The 16,738-nt window shown below is 36.2% G+C and overlaps 1 protein-coding gene across 1 annotated transcript in view; it reads right to left on the bottom strand.

The window, feature by feature from the left end:
- NGR-A9 (neuropeptide receptor A9) overlaps positions 1 to 16,738 on the bottom strand; it is a 74,342-nt gene that overhangs the window by 41,976 nt on the left and 15,628 nt on the right. Inside the window, exons 3-5 of the mRNA XM_028305578.1 lie at positions 16,021 to 16,135; positions 5,954 to 6,154; positions 710 to 712 (exon numbers count right to left, since the gene is read on the bottom strand). Of these exons, the coding sequence (XP_028161379.1) occupies positions 710 to 712; positions 5,954 to 6,154; positions 16,021 to 16,135 (319 nt within the window). The remainder of the gene's footprint in view (positions 1 to 709; positions 713 to 5,953; positions 6,155 to 16,020; positions 16,136 to 16,738) is intronic.

Below are 16,738 nucleotides of genomic sequence, written 5' to 3'. Positions count from 1 at the left end.
TACGTTTCAACAAGAAAAAGAAACCTAGCAAGAGTTCTTATTTAGGTTTAAGACATAAAGGTTTTAGAATTCATTCAAAAGGGTAAGAGGATTTGTAAGATCGATGACGTAGAAAATGCTACCCTAAAAAATTCTAATTTAGGCAAAGGTAAGCAAAAGTACCTTTATCCTTCAGACAAAAACAAAAAAGACGGATGATTAATATCCCTAGATTTGAAATCACCGGGAATCTTTCTGGTTAATTTAAATACCTTCTTATTGCAAATCCTTTTCTTTTTCTGCAATTGTAGTCAAGAACGTCAGATATCTCTTATCTAAAGAATAAAATATACTTACTAATCTTATATTGAGATTTAGATGAAATTCAATACTATTCAATTCATAGAATGACTACTATCCCTCATTTTAAGGGAGGTGGGCGTACATAGTTAATTTTAGAATTTCACATTGCAAAATTGAATTAATTTAAACGGCTTTTAACGCGATACGCGTATAAGAGGTGGGCGTACGATCATGTTTTTCTGTAACACGATCAAACCCTAAATTCCAACGGGCAAAAGCTAGCTTTAATTAAAACTTAATAAGAGACTTTTTATTATAATTCTTACTATCACTTACATTTTGCTCTACAAAGGAAGCTTTTTCTTGAAGCTTAACAAGAGCACTAACTGGCATTATTGTTTGTAATTAGAAGTTTCTTATCTTTAACTTTCTACAAAAGCACTTTGATAATAATAATATAATTTAATTAGGAAAATAAAAACATACAATTAAGAACACTAAGGCCCAGAACACACGGTGAAACGCAATTGCAACAAAACTGCAACTTCTAGTTACTTTTAAGTTGCATCTAAGTTTCTGCCATAGATTCCGTTGAGAGACCACACATGACGCGACCAGTTTGAAACCGGTTTGAAATTTGTATTATTCTTCTTTCTTTTTCTCTCACATGATTAAATCTGAAATAGGAATATTAAACGTATCTACTCAAAAGTAACTAGAAGTTGCAGTTTCGTTGCAATTGAGTTTCACCGTGCGTTCTGGGCCTAACTATAATGGTTTTTAGTTGATGTTCCCAAAAAAACTGAACTACAAAATCACGAATAAATAAAATAGACATGCCTAAGTATAGTACTAAATTTTGTATGTAAAATCCAACCAAATAGATCAAATCCCAGGCGGGTTAGAGAGCTTACATCGGACGCTGCCCGAATTTTATATGCCGCTTTTATATATTTTAATATGCCGCCTGGGTAAAATTGTATTATTCAATACACTTAAAAAGTTGGAAAAGTGGTAACTACCAGCAAAAAATACTACTAATACAAGCACGACCACCCTACACGCACGCAAAGACGTGTATTTTATGCACTTAGGATTTCTAATGTATTTCTAACTATTGCTTATCGTATTATTTTAACCGAATACAAATGATGAAGATAGTTCCACAATCTACAATCTCACATGCACCTATCGCTATGTCACATAAAATACGTGCAGCCAAAGGATTAGCCGTTCCAAATTTCAGATTGCATAAGATTGGTAATTCATTTATGGGAAAATGTATTAAATTCTTTAATAAATTACCACAAACTGTTGTAGAACTACCCATTCATAAATTCAAAGCACATATTAAAAGTACCTTAATGAAAAAGGGCTACTATAAAGTCGATGATTATTTAAAAGATAAAAATGTTTGGGGTACGTTACTGCCTAGCTCGCATAAATATTTATAACTTTGTACATTTTAAAGCATGTAAACCTTTGAAAAAGAGGCTGACAATAGTGACTGAGTTTCTTGCGCTGCTTCTTCTCAGCACTGGCCCATTTTTGTCCTGAAGCAGTGGTAGGGTTAATACTGGGACGTGTAAAAGTGCTTTTTTTAAGCCTATTTACAGAAATAAATGAGTTTTAATGAGTTTTAATGAGTTTTAATTCCCTGATGATGTCACGTTTCTGAAATTCGTACAACCTTAGCCTTCAAAGCACGGGTAAAGGCAATTTTTGGGGTAAGCTCGCTCCATCATAGATCGCATCAGCGCTGTGTAATCGAGAGCCAATCCATTCAATATAAATAGATAGAGACCCTATATAAAAAAACTAGCTGTGCCCGCGACTTCGTACGCGTGAAAATAGTTTGAATAAGATTTCCCGTTTTTGCAACATTTTTCTTTACTGCTCCGCCGCGATTGGCTGTAAGGTGATGTTTGTTTAACCTAAAGCTTCAATGAATGAGCTATTCAACACAAAATAATTTTTCAAATCGATCCAGTAGTTTCTTAGATTAGCGCGTTTAAGCAATCAAACACTTCAGCTTTATAATATTAGTATAGATTGAGTATAAATATGAAATTATCAAGCTTTAGTGACACAAAGATTAGTTTCTTGATATTATGCAAACTTGGTAGGTAAGTGGGTTAGTGGGCGAGAAGGCACGTCTTAGGACCGTTTAGGAGCGCGTTCAATTATACAGTAGAATGATTTGAGCTTTGAACTGTTATTAACGCCTACGTCCTGTGGGAATAAGGATTATTGTCATTAAATATACAAGTTCCCGAGCTAGATATTAGTAACAATAAGGGCTAGTTTCACCGGGTTTGGATAAAGTTCTAGATTGCTATCTGAAAAAGATTTTTTAACGCTATCTAATAAAAAAAAGCGAAAGTAAGTCTCTGGTTGTAGTTTACCATATAGATAAGTACCTGATAGGCTATCAGGGACTTCATGAGTCAAGTGCAGAAACAGGTCATAAGTTTCTTACTACCTACCATTGTTTATTCAACCTTTGAACCAAATATTGTTGTTATGCTATTTGCGGTGGCACTTAAAACAATCTACGTACCACATGCAAGAAAATATATCCTAAAACATCGCCACTTCTTGTAAAACGTGTTTATTATAAAGATTTACAAAAAATATAAGAGTCTTAACTAGTCGAAAAATGTTTCTTGAAAATCCTACCTTGGTGTTGTTACAAACGACGTAAATGGAGTTATGAAATTAGACTAAAAGTGTATTTTAACAGCACAATTCAGGAAAGTCTGGCAAATGTCTGTTCTGGGAAATGTTTTTTGTTAGCAAAAAATGAGAATTCTTGGCAAGTCCCTAAAGTTGATAAAAATGTGTTTTAATACCAAACTCATTAAAAATAAACGCTGACCTTTAGTAGTTACTATGTTATGTTACGATCTTTTATAAATTTTCTTATTCTCATTCTTAATGTTAAAAACTTAGTGCGTAAAGTCAAAATCAAATTGTCAAATATTTTGCTCTTAAGGAGCCTCTACATGTCTATGAGAATCTTTTTACCCAACCAAGCGCTTCGAGACCAATATTCAACGTAAAAAAAAAACCAGTTGTAAGTACCTATAGTACAAGAATAACTTAATTTGGGTCTAGGTGGTGCAGTGTAAAACGTCCAAGGATATTAATTAGTATTTATTTATGCATGACAAGGCAGGTATTTGTTTGTCGGCCGTTTGGTGTAGTGGTTCAGAAGTCGGCCGTTTGGTGTAGTGGTTCAGAACGGACTACTATGCCGAGAGGTCCCGGGTTCGATTCCCGGCCGGGCAGAAATTGAAATGATGAATTTTAATTTCTGTGACGGGTCTGGGTGTGACTATGTATAATATTTATGTATTTAAAAAAAAAGTATATAAGTAGTATATCCGTTAAGCTAGGACCCATAACACAAGCATTAAGTTGCTTACTTTGGGGCTAGCTGGCGCTGTGTGAAATTGTCCAAAGATTTATTTATTTATTTATTTGACCGCAATCGCACCTGATTTTGAGTGAGATGCAATCTTGGATGGTACATAATTATCTGCGCTGTAAGTTCCTATTCACTCTCGCCTTAAAAAGGCACGGATTATAGTATTCAGGAAAGACAGCACAAATAATTTATTTGATAAATCAGCATCATTTAACTTTGTACCACAACTGACATTTAGTAGTATTCAGTAGTAACTCACATGAGAGTACCCACGTCATGTGTGGGTAGCATCTTTGTAGCAGATAAACAAAAATATACCCTTTCAACGCGCGCAATAGATCTATTTGTATAGGACTCATACAGGGTAATGTTACTTGCCTATTTATGTTTGAACAAATAACATGTTTGAAGTCTTAACTATCCGGTTAAATGAGATCACTGACTTGAATCTTCTGGGAAATTACTAAACAAGTGAGATGACGCGAGGAAACTTCTCCAAATAAACTAAGTTGTATTTATTTGGTTTGGTCATACGTACTATTAATGTGACATTATCTACTTAATTGCGGTTGATCTCGATTAACTTCGATTTTTCTTCAAGTTAGAAACAAAACAGAGAAGTTTGTGACTTTATCGAATCGCAAACTATTACGAAAGTTGCAATAAGTAGTGGGGTAAATAATCCCTACTATAAGCTTTGTGTTAGGAAGCGAAGCAGAATTATTCCAGCTAATTGAACTGTCACTTAAGAATATCATAACTAATCTAATTTGCTAACAGTATTATGTAATCCAAAATAATAGTTTGTCTAAGGGATTAACCTCATTTATGACACTAAAATGATGTCAAAAATTGAGATACTTAAAATGTCGACTTGCTTCTGACGTTACCATTATACAGGATGTTTGGCGCATCGTGTGCCAAAATTATTTGGCGGATAGAATGGGTCATTTCCTATATTTTCAGCCCCCATAACACGTTCCATGCCAGGCGGCTACTTTTATACGAATTTTTTTAGTAATTTCACCAAAATACCTAAATCGCAACATTTAATTTCGATTTAAAAAAACTACTAGGCGTAGCCTCAAAGTAAATATTTAATTAATAACACCCAGGGGTCGACTGGCTGAGAATGCTTAAATAGCATTAAGTCCACCTTTTGTACTATTTTATTGTGCAATAAAATTTTATAATAATAGCAAAAAGTCTTAAAGTTCTGGAAATTAATGACAACATGACATACTTACTACAAAAAGCCGTAATTTTAAACACCTGACGTCTTACCCGTAAATTCCTGTCCTCGGACATATCGTCATTCAACGCTGTTATGCTTGGCTGAGGCCCGCATAACAGATATAATAACCCACCCCAAAAAGGTGGAGAAAAAATCAAGAAGTGTATAATAATAATAATTAGAGTCTCATTCGCACAATAGTATGGATGTATGTATGAACCCTTTTATAAAATTCGGTGTATTTCATTGAGCAAAAGCTGTCTATCTACGTCATACCACGAATGGTTTTGTGCCTATGGAATTTCAGAAACCACTAATCGCCCACGCAATCGACTTGATGGCGAGGTTGGATATTCCGAAGTGTATTTTTAATACAAAAATGTTTTCAAAGACGTTTTGCGTAAATGGTTTAAATATTAAAACTAAAAGTTCAGTATTTTAATAAATCGTAAAATAAGAATCACCTGCGTGAATCATCATCATCAAACGTAATCTTATCATCCCACCTAATAAAAACTACGAAGTTCTTAGATTTCAAGTAGGTAGCTAAAAGACATAACAACAAGCAATCATAATTCATGTTCATATCATGCAATGTCTCTTCATGAAGGTTGTGTTGATGTTTGCAATAGCCCATTAGAATTTAGACAAATAGACCCCATAGTTATTATAAAAACTTTCAAAGAACTAAATATAAAAAAGATAGAGGATATATGGGGCATATCAACAGACATAATAAAACCCATCATTCCTCTTATAGCTCCCCATTTAGCTCATATCTTTAATGAATGTATTAACGAAGGTCAGTTCCCGACCCTGATGAAACATAGTAAAATCATACCATTATTTAAAGCAGGAGACAAAAGTGACCTATCCAACTTTAGACCTATATCGATACTACCTGCGCTCAGTAAAATATTCGAAAAAAATATTTTCAATCAACTACTGTCTCATTTTAACTTAAATAAACTGCTAAAACTATAGTTTTTTTACGGTCAAAGACTTACCATTCCCCCTCATCGGCTGCAGGTTCGACACGATCAAGATTGGTGAGTTGAGAGCGATGGACAGGATCCACACCATCGCTATCATCTTGTAAGCATGGCACTGGGTCTGCCACTTCCTCGACTTGAGGGGCCGGCAGATCGCGAAGTACCGCTCGAGGGATATCGCGACCAGGGTCCATACGTCCACTGACACTGATACGGCTGTAACAAAAAATAATTTAAAGTTCCATCTGGTAAGATAGACAAAGAAAGAGCTTCGCCGTTGGGGTTAAAGTTTGCGAGTTAACCCTTTTTTTATCCTTATGTGACCAATGATTGGAAGTTTACGTAAGGGCTTACCTACTCGCTCGAAATATAATTGCTCATTTCTTGGGAGCCTAACCTTTGTATGTTATATTTTCTATGTACATAAATTAATTGTAAGCGAATCCTAAAAATTCATAAATCTTCAAATCCAGATCAGATCAGATAATTTGACATAAAACAATGCACTTAGTCAATGATAAATAAAACGAAATAAAGTAAATGCTACATTAGTACAAATCTCGAGGGATGTGCCATGTCTATCACAAGTTCACAAGCCGGGTAAAAGTAAAGTTTGTTTTGGCTTCAGTCAAAACTTATTCGTTTAATGTCATTTGATAAAGAGGTAAAGTTACTGTGTTCTTCGTAGTTTGATAAGCCTTAAAAGTGTCACGTAAAAAAGCAATTTTTCAATAAAACATAATTGAGTTTGTGAAGTGAGATGACTTAAGCATAACATTAAAGTGAAAAATGTTTCAAGTTCAGTAATAAACGACATATTTTGGCAGTTGTTGTAAACAAAAGAATTGAGTTTTCATACGTCTTCGTGCGGATTATTCCCATCACAATCCAGTTTTGCCGCATTCAGTAATTCAGAATCCCGCGAAACTGGACTGTCAATATACTGTGGTCATGTGAGCACACACGTGAGATCTCATAAGTAGTTTAAAATTCGCAAAAATCCTGCAAAAAAACAGTCCCTGCAAAAAACAGTCCTTTCAAAAAACGGGACGTCTCCGTAGGAACAAGCCCTTACAGTGACAACTTGTCAAATACCATTTTCTCGTTTAGTACCTACTATACCTTTATTACCTACCTTTTGTTGTCAACTTGGCTGACGCACTGCCGAACTCAAATGAAAAGTTTATTAAACACTAGCGGCCGCCCGCGACTTCGTACGCGTGGACCTCGTTTTACTCCATTAGGGGTGGATTTTCGTAAAATCCGCTCTTAGCACCTATAGCGCATACATTTTAAATTTCAACTCTCTTACTTTAACCTTCGGCAGGCAACACTTTTTTTGTATACGTAAAAGGCAACAGGGGTGACCAGTCACCCCACAAATATAAATTGAAATAAAATAGCTTTGTAATGAAAAATCAAACTTATTAATGATTAGATCTATTACTTTGTTTCATTATAAAACTAAAAATGCTTTCATTTAACAGTTTATATATTTTTAATAAATTATTTTTTAACATAAAGCACAGTTAAAGCAAATGTCTTTTCGATTTTCAGGGCATGAGGGTAGTTGACATTTTATACGAGATGTCATAACTTTTTTGTTCAGTTTTCTTTGACACAGCACTCGCCTTGCCTGCNAATAAATTCCAGCAGTATTGGTCGTCTAAACATATAATTCAATTTCAATTAGTGTCAAATATATAGTTATGATGTCATTAGAAATAAAATAATAATCATGAAACAAGTATTTAATATGGTGTTACAAATAGCATGTCCGGAGAGAAAAAAATTCAATTTTCAAGTAGTGACGTCAGGCTACAGCAGTCTCGATCGTCTTGCCCACTTCCGTGCTTGATCGTCTGAAACCTTTAGGTAAGCATACAAGTAACCTACTCCAGTATTTGTTCGTTAAAAATGTGTTCCCGGTATTTCTTTCACATTAAACACAAACCTTTAATTCTACCGTGATTATTTAATTTATTTGTGACTAGCGGCCGCCCGCGACTTCGTACGCGTGGATCCCGTTTTACCCCCTTAGGGGTGGAGTTTCGTAAAATACTTTCTTAGCGGATGCCTACGTCATAACATCTACCTGCATGCCAAATTTCAGCCCGATCCGTCTAGTGGTTTGGGCTGTGCACATCAATCAACAGATCACTATGTCAGTCAGTCACCTTTGTGTCGTATAAGATTAAAGTGGTAAGATTATAAGAGATTGTCAAGAGGTGTGATTGTCGTAAGCGAGTGGACAAGCGCCCGTGTAGTTCACGCTCTGCGGGCTGTTTTAACGACTCCACTCGCTCAAGCGCGCGGCTGTGGCTCTGCGGCGCCCAAACTTATGGCTTGTCATGGGGTGTACACCATGCATAAAGCTTACGAAGTATCACGTATAGACTCTTCTAGGCAAATATTTAAGAGAAATTCAAGTTCAAATATTTTATTCAGTACCTAGGCTCTTTCCAGGGCACTTACTTATACACGTCCCAAATATACACAGCTTGCCCTACCACCACTTCGGGACAACATATGGGCTGGTGCTGAGAAGAAGTGGCGGAAGAAACTCAGTCACCTTTGTCAGCCTCTTTTGAGAGCACAGACTCGGCGTGCTATTAGTAGCGGTAGCTTTTATGGCCCTTTGCGTTATTTGTAATGACGCCGACTCATAAAATAAAATAAAAATGATAGATGAGACAATACAGGGCAGGGTAAGAAAGTGAAAAAACGGTCTCTGACAAAAAAAGATTGTCTCATTTACAACGTGCGATGATCTGAATTTGTGAATTCAAACTAACCATATCTGTCCCTAGCAACAACAATACAGTGCAAGAGTGACATACCTCCATAAGCATGATTTTCCAGTTTGGAAACCGCTGGCCAACTGTTTATTTGTAACGAGCGCGATTTCTCACGTCTTAACGCGGAGTTTAGCGGGTCTTAGCAAAAATGAGAGTCGACGTGTAACCTGAAGAGCCCCCCCTTCCCCCCACAAACATCCAACCAAATGTGCATTTCACGCGAGCGGTAAAAGCTTAACTGTGAATACTTTAAAATGGCAAACGCGAATAAAATATTAAACTTGGTTACGTCTCGGTGACTCCATGGTAACCACTTGGTTTTGTGACTATAATCTTTTTGATTCGACACCGGGATTAAGCTGACCGTAATTTTAAAAAGTTTCTCATTAAATGTACGTAGTTTTATATTAACCCAATTTAGACCAGTTCAAAGCACCGTGGAGAGTTGCGGCGAGATATAAATATTTTTGAACACTGAAAACATGGTTTGAATGATACCTACTATGCCACGTATACAAATTAGCAAAAACTGTAGTGTCCTATAAATAGTTTCATTTCATTTGGTGGTCAACTTTTCATTTCAGTGATTCTGAAAATTAACCAAAAAGATGTTAAGAATTTACCACATTTTCACAAAAGTGAATATGATCCTTGAACCGTACCGTAATAGTCTTCTACATTTGTAAAGGTACCACAAACATTGTCTATCCTTGAAGGTCCCCTGTCCCCTGGGCGTCCCGGCTGAGTGCGGCTGGACCCTGCGAAACAGCTTATTAAGGGAAGCATTTTTAATAACGTAACGTCTCCGCCGGGACTCCGGGACTCCTCGCTGCGAGTGTCGCATACCTTTTAATTGTTGGGAAGGTATTATTAGCACGGCTGGGGTTGGAAATGTTGAAGTCATTGCCTTTAATTTTAGCGATGATAAATCTTTAACATACTCTTCCTAATAAGTCGGTAAGTTATATTACCTATCTCATTTGAAACTCCAAGCATACCAATCGCAAGCTTGAATTAGTTCTTGATAAATTTAATACAGTAATTTGAGTTATTTAAACATTCACAAACCGTAAGACTCGTTCTCTTAACTCAAATTGCTTAGATTACACCAATTAGACCTATCATAAATTTGAATACTACTACTCCCACCTCTCTTTCCACCGCTGCAACTCCTGTGTAGCCAGGATCTACTGCTAGACCGTAAATGTATTTTCTTTCTTTCTTTCGTTCAATAAAAACCCGACTAGGGATCAAGTTTATCCCGCGGGAAAGTTAAAGTATTGGGTCTATGGAAATTAATAAGAAGAACATAGGATGAGTTCGAAGTTAAGGTTATTACGTACTTAGGTTTAGAATAAGACTTTAGTTTTAGTAAGCTCTTCAAATCATGTCCATCTTAAGATAACCATCTCGTATGAGAATCCAAAGAATAAAAACACAAGTTAACCCTTCTAAACACAGCGGGTCGTTTGTATCAGCCAGCGCGGCATTGTGCGCGCGTCACGGAGTGCTATCGGCTGTCAAAGTGACAATGGAGTCGGCCCTGGCGGCGGGCCAGCTGCTGTATCGCTTCTGGAGATGCGAGGTTATCCAGGATTTACGATCAGTTTTTCAATGGAATACCAGTCGATTTTTCCCTGGGGAAAATAACGTGTTAAATGTTAAGTATAATTACGTTTAGGTACTAGCAGTTAAATAAAATTGTATTATTTGACGGGCAGCTCTACATAATGTTGGTTTGCCTCTTTCGCATTGGATCGGATAAATAAACAAATTCAACATCAATATTTTATCAGTAGATGAATTATTATGTAATGTAATGTTTTGTAAACATCAACATGTAACACTTATAAATCTTAGAGTTCAAGTATTTATTTATTTATTTATTTGATCACCAACAAGGTTACATTGTAGCGTTTATAAAAGTAACTTAAAAAAATTACACTTGTTAAATGCAAACTTAATTAAAGGTGAAAACAACATGCGTTAGAGACTAAAACAACAGCAATTAGGGGTTTTAAACCCTATTAGTTAGATAGTTCTTTAGAACTGAAAATATTTCATATGGTGTGCAAATCCGTGAGATTTGTCGAAGCATTTAAATCAAAAACATAATATGAAATACATCACATAAGCCAGTCTTTGCTACGATGGAAAATCGTCGATTTTAAGAGTGAAACGAACTGTTTTCAGCCTTGATTGTTTAGCCCTGAAAAAAACAGGTAATCTAATTAATTTCAGTAGGCTCACTGCTGACCGGAAATCGAACGCCAAATGTTAAAAAAAAGCGCTTTCTTTTCCCGCCCACCGCGCCGCCGCCGGCGCCGCGCGCAATAACGCGTGGGTAATTGCGGCGCGATTGTTCGCGGAACTTGCCGATACCGCCTCGCATGAATAGCAGGGACGGGGCTTGACTCACAGCGGAGGAGAGGTTAAGCTGAGTTGATTAACTGTGCGACTTCTTAGAGCTGGATAAATTGGCCCTTTGCTGCCCGTCCGGCGGTATCGCAAATTATAATGCTCATCTTACTATTCTCACAAAGTCAAAATGCGGCAATACATCACAAGCACCCTTCTCATATGTAAGATTGGTATATTTTAGGCCATCACCTATTCGTTCATATTGTTTCAGCCAAATGACGTCCACTGCTGGACAAAGGCCTCCCCCAAGGCTTTCCATAATAAAGGGTCCTGCGCTGCCCGCATCCAGGTTCTTCCCGCGATCTTTAGGTACTAGATCGTCGGTCCACCTAGCTAGTAGGAGGCCTGCCCACGCTACGTCTTCCAGCCCGTGGTCGCCACTCGACTACATTCGTCACCTATTACACTTACTTAAATGCTGTACCAGACGTCATCTATCAGTGTACAACTGTACATACAGTATTTATCTTTAATCTCTATGTAATACTTATAATAAATCTGTAGAGAGGTCAATTCTGTACATAAAATATATTTTCAAAATAACTATCAGGGTGTGATTAATGATCGATACTGATGCCAAAAATGCAATCAGTAAAATTTTTGTCTGTCTGTCTGTCTGTCTGTCCGTCTGTATGTTCCTTATAGAAACAAAAACTACTCGACGGATTTTAACGAAACTTGGTACAATTATTCTTCATACTCCTGGGCAGGTTTATAGTATACTTAGGAATTCCCACGGGAACGGGAATTAGCGGGAAAATCTTTTTGTATGAAAAATCTAAACCGCTTAAGTTAGACACTTGAAAGAAGAACGGTCACGCCTCATGCAAAAAAAACCCAGACCCTACAGAAACGAGACATACCTCAGTTTTTTTGTCATGTCTTAATTAGTTAAATTATATATTTTTTATATTCGAAATCTATGTATAACACCAAAATATTACCCTTTGTTTTTGTTCAGGCGTTATACAAAAACTAATACAAAATGCCTATTTATCACCAAAATTGGTAAATGTATGTACCTAAATGTCTATTACAGCTGCTATGGAATGTATCTAGGTGACCTGGAGATACAGCCGGATTATACAGGGTGGTTATACATATGGAACTGTTAGGCCGGGCNTTAAATAATCTCTGGGTGTTGCTTAAGATAGTAATTCATGCTTCCAAAATCTTAGAAATTCGCACGAAAATGTAAAATGGCTCTTAAAGAGATGATGAATAACCTAATAAATAAATAGATTATTATGATACTGTTTGCACCGTACCGGAAAGCCCAGCGTAGGACGTCCACCCACAAGGTGGACCGACGACCTCATAAAGGTACCGGCCATTGTGGAAATCATTGGGGGAGGCCTATGTTCGGCAATGGACGTCCTATGCCTGAAATGATGATGATGATGATGATGATGATGATGCTGTTTTAGATATTTTAAACTAATTACATAAAGTAAACTCGCAAGATGGATAGAGCACCTTGACCGCGGGTTCGGAACTTTCCAGAACTTGGGCCCGTATGTATAAAGTGAGTTAGCTTTTAGAACATAGCTGCATAAGCATTAACGGTATTGAAGACGTTCCGTTGGGAGTATAATTGGAGGTTGACTAGAGATGCCATGTGAACGCAAAATAAGACCAGAGTCCAAAATAACGAATGATAATTTTGCACTTATAGACTTGTTTTATTAGAATAACACGTTACTTACTATAAATATTTTTTTGTCTATTACGTTGTCTCATGAGGAATTCATTTATTTATTTTCAATAATTATAGGTAAATGATGATCTATCAATAATTTATGTCAATAATAATACTCGTAGCTGTTTAAGATTATAATGAAGGATTACAAAATATAAAATTTCCAATAAAATCCGATAAAAAAATATGAAATATATTTAATACGAACTGAACCGATGGCTTATTCAGATCATTTTGAACAACATGAAGCATCAGAAATTATTAATTCACGATAACTATGGATAATATTTCATGTCCATTATGGTTCACTACTAGGTACACGATACTTACCTACATTTTGTTTCAGGAATTTAAAAGCTTTTACAGTCAACTATAGGCAGATTTTAACCGCTATCTCACCTGATATTAGGTTTGTAGTTTAGATTTTAAAATAATAGCACTTATACAACACCATGAGGTGCAACTTGATAGGCTCCTTGCCTCCTCCTCCTTACCTGCAAAGAATATATTACAAAAAATCATCATCTGGCAGCAGGTTTCGACCCTAACTGTGCAATAGGAAATACATTAGCGAAATTGATATAATTTAAGCAATTATACAAATAAAAGTAAACACCCAATTTTATATCCACCCGGCACAATAACATTTAAAGCAATGTATTAAAAACCAAAGTAACGTGCATCCTGGAATCTCCGCAAACTTTAGGACGTCATTTCTCTTGTTTTGCCAACATTCCGGGATTCCCCGGGTGTATTATGAGAAGTATACTGCCGCTCGGATGGATCGTAAATGCAGGAATCACTTCGAGCGTAAGGATCTTGTGAGATCGGGTTTCCATACAAATGTTGTGGTAGGTATAGGTACCGCAGAGAGCTGTAATAAAATCATGTGAAAAAATGTATTTCATTGGACTTTAAACCTTATTACATCGGAATAATAATGTAGCGTAAATGTACAGATGACAGCACGTCAAGTTATACACTACCTACCACGGTACATTATTCAGGTGCTATTTCGCAACAAAAAATGTAGCCTGAAGTGCTGTTGACTGGACATTTTAGTGCATGTGATTGTATATACATACCCTTACATTTTATTTACGGTGATTTTAAACGGTACAATGATGCAGGGTAATTGCTGAAATTTGGCCAATCTCAAGGCTCTGTTTGATAATACAGGCCTTTCACAAGCTTAAAAAATGCTTGACTTTGTGCTCCGTTTCATGATACGAGCTTAAATCCACGTTTTAAAGTACGAGCACCCAGTTATTGACACAATCTCATCTGATACTAAGGGACTATTTAGGTCTTAAATGAAATAATCAATTAATACAATTTTATTAATGCCTTACATTGCATGCATACAGCATAAATACAGCAAACTTATATCTATTGACTACTCGTGAAAATAAAAAATATTAATAATAGAAAATTTTGACGAATAAAAGAAATCAGGACAATATTGAAATCGTGCTATTATTGTCGATAGTATAAATAACGGATATTTGGCAACAAGCAGACAAAGGAAAATGTAAATATAATAAGTTTATTACAACTGGGGCAAAATCGTTACTATTGATTTTTAGTTACAGTCATATTGCTTGCCATTTTATTAGTATCAATAGGTACAATATCGTTGTCTAAAAAATGTAATGTAAATGTACATTTTCTATTAGAACAAAATCAAACCTTGAACACGCTACCTACATAATAATGTTTTATACTAGCGGCCGCCCGCGACTTCGTATGCGTGGATCCCGTTTTACCCCCTTATGGGTTGCATTTTGCAAAATCCCGTCTTAGTGAGCACCTACATTCTAAAAATAACCCCAATGCAAAATTTAAGACTCCTAGCATTTGTAGTTTCTGAGATTTCGTAACATAATGAGTGAGTGAGTCAGTCAGTGACCTTTCGCTTTTATAAATATAGATTCCTCGATCTATTCTAGAATAATTAGGAAGCTCTCAAAAAGATCACAGAAACTCAAAAAAATCACCAAGACTTCGCTCGCAGGCCCATTGTTCCTATGCACTTTCGCACTAATTTCAAGCTGAGCGAGCAAAACGAGCTGTTAGGCCGGGGNATGTAGCTTTCGAATGGTGAAAGAATTTTTAAAATCGGTCCAGTAGTTTTTGAGCCTATCCATTACAACTAAACAAACAAACAAACAAACAAACAAAGTTTTCCTCTTTATAATATTAGTGTAGACAAAACCCAAATAAAACAACTAAAATTTTTAGGATCGGAATAGTTTGATCATTACTTTTCTCGATAAGTATTATTACTTTTCTATTACTTTTTTACAAATAAAATTAGTACTAAAACATTAATATAACTAACTTCTTTACGATAGGCCCTACGAGCGCTTTGAGACAAACATTTGACACGTGCTAAGAAGCTTTAGGTTATATTATGTTAGGACGGGATTGGCCTCGTGGTCCCGGCTAATCCTGTCAGCCCTCATTAAGTAGGGGCGTGGGGACGTCCGTGGAAGGTGCCTTGGTCGTTTTTAGTACCCAAGGCGCCGACTACAATGTGGCAGAGAGAATACCCCAGGTTTTTAGTCCCTTGGCGGTAGTTATGTATAGGCCATTTTCCTGGGTAAAAAATAGTACCTACCTCAACGAAAACATAGAACCACGTAGGCAGCAAAGCCCACTAAAACTTTATCACTGGATAATAATATGCTCGTATATCAAACCTCGCTTACAAGAGTTACAGCCTTGTAATACAATTAGGACTGAATAAATCCAGTTTTATTGCGGCAAATGATCGCCTTTTATGGATCCGGATTCGCATGATGGCAGGTATTATATCAAGGTAATGGTCTACTAAAGCATACAAAGTCTGTTAGAAATCGGTATCCACTAGATAAAATAACTGCTACATAGCTGTGATAAAATTATGTACATGCTAAAGTAACACTGTCTGTCTGTTACCAATTTATTTTTTAAAGAATAGATAGAACTGGGGTTCAAAATCAGTCTTAATAAGGTGATACAAAGTTTTTTATACTTTTGGTGTCAATTCGAATGTTTTAAAAGAGAAAGGCCGCTTGTTAAATTATTTCTATGATAGATAGAAAGACCAATTCATGCAGGCAATGCCGAGGGCAAATCCTTAGCAAATAGCGATTGGATAACAAAATGAGTATATCACTTACCTTGTAAGAATGGTATTAATTTGCAGAGAACAGCTCCAAAGAAGAATCTCCTGTAAATCTGCCCGACCAACGTGAAGGGTAGGCAGAACACACCAAGCAGGAAATCGGATATAGCCTGAAACAAAAAACACATCAGTTTAAATTGCTGTAATGGCACAATTACCGGTTGGAGTATAGGAAACGGGGCGCTATGGGGCACGAGACTTAGAAAAATTTTTATGTAAAAAATTTTTTTTTTTGATTAATGGTTAATTTTAACTAATGGTTCATCTAAATTAAAGAAACTCCGTGTATTTTCCGAGCGCGGTTATAAAAACAAATGACAATCGTGTATTAAAAAAAAAGATCATTAGTGGCCAGTGCGCTAAAAGAGGTTGAAACATATAATAAACAATTTTATTGGGGCGTTTTGGTTTCCCGCGATATTTCTGATTTCAAATACCTAGATTCTACTTAGGCCCAGTTTTTTGATTCGTTGTTAAATTAACCAATAGTCAAATTTGACAGATGTCAAATGACAAGTGGTTAAATATCAGAAAAAAAATGTTTTCGAACAATGATTAGCTTGAATTTTAGTACATTTTTAACTATTAGTTCACATTTTGTTAATATTTAACCACTAGTAGCAAACTGTTAGTTATTTTAAATATGAATCAAAAAACTGGGCCTAGTATTACAAATTAATGGAATGCCAATACAGAGAGCAATTTCGATGGTA

The sequence above is a fragment of the Ostrinia furnacalis genome, unplaced genomic scaffold, assembly GCF_004193835.3.
Source record: "Ostrinia furnacalis isolate ACB-3 unplaced genomic scaffold, ASM419383v2 OfSCF1734, whole genome shotgun sequence".
Lineage (NCBI taxonomy): Eukaryota > Metazoa > Arthropoda > Insecta > Lepidoptera > Crambidae > Ostrinia > Ostrinia furnacalis.
Note: the sequence above shows the minus strand (reverse complement) of the source record. Positions and strands in the feature narration are given on the sequence as shown.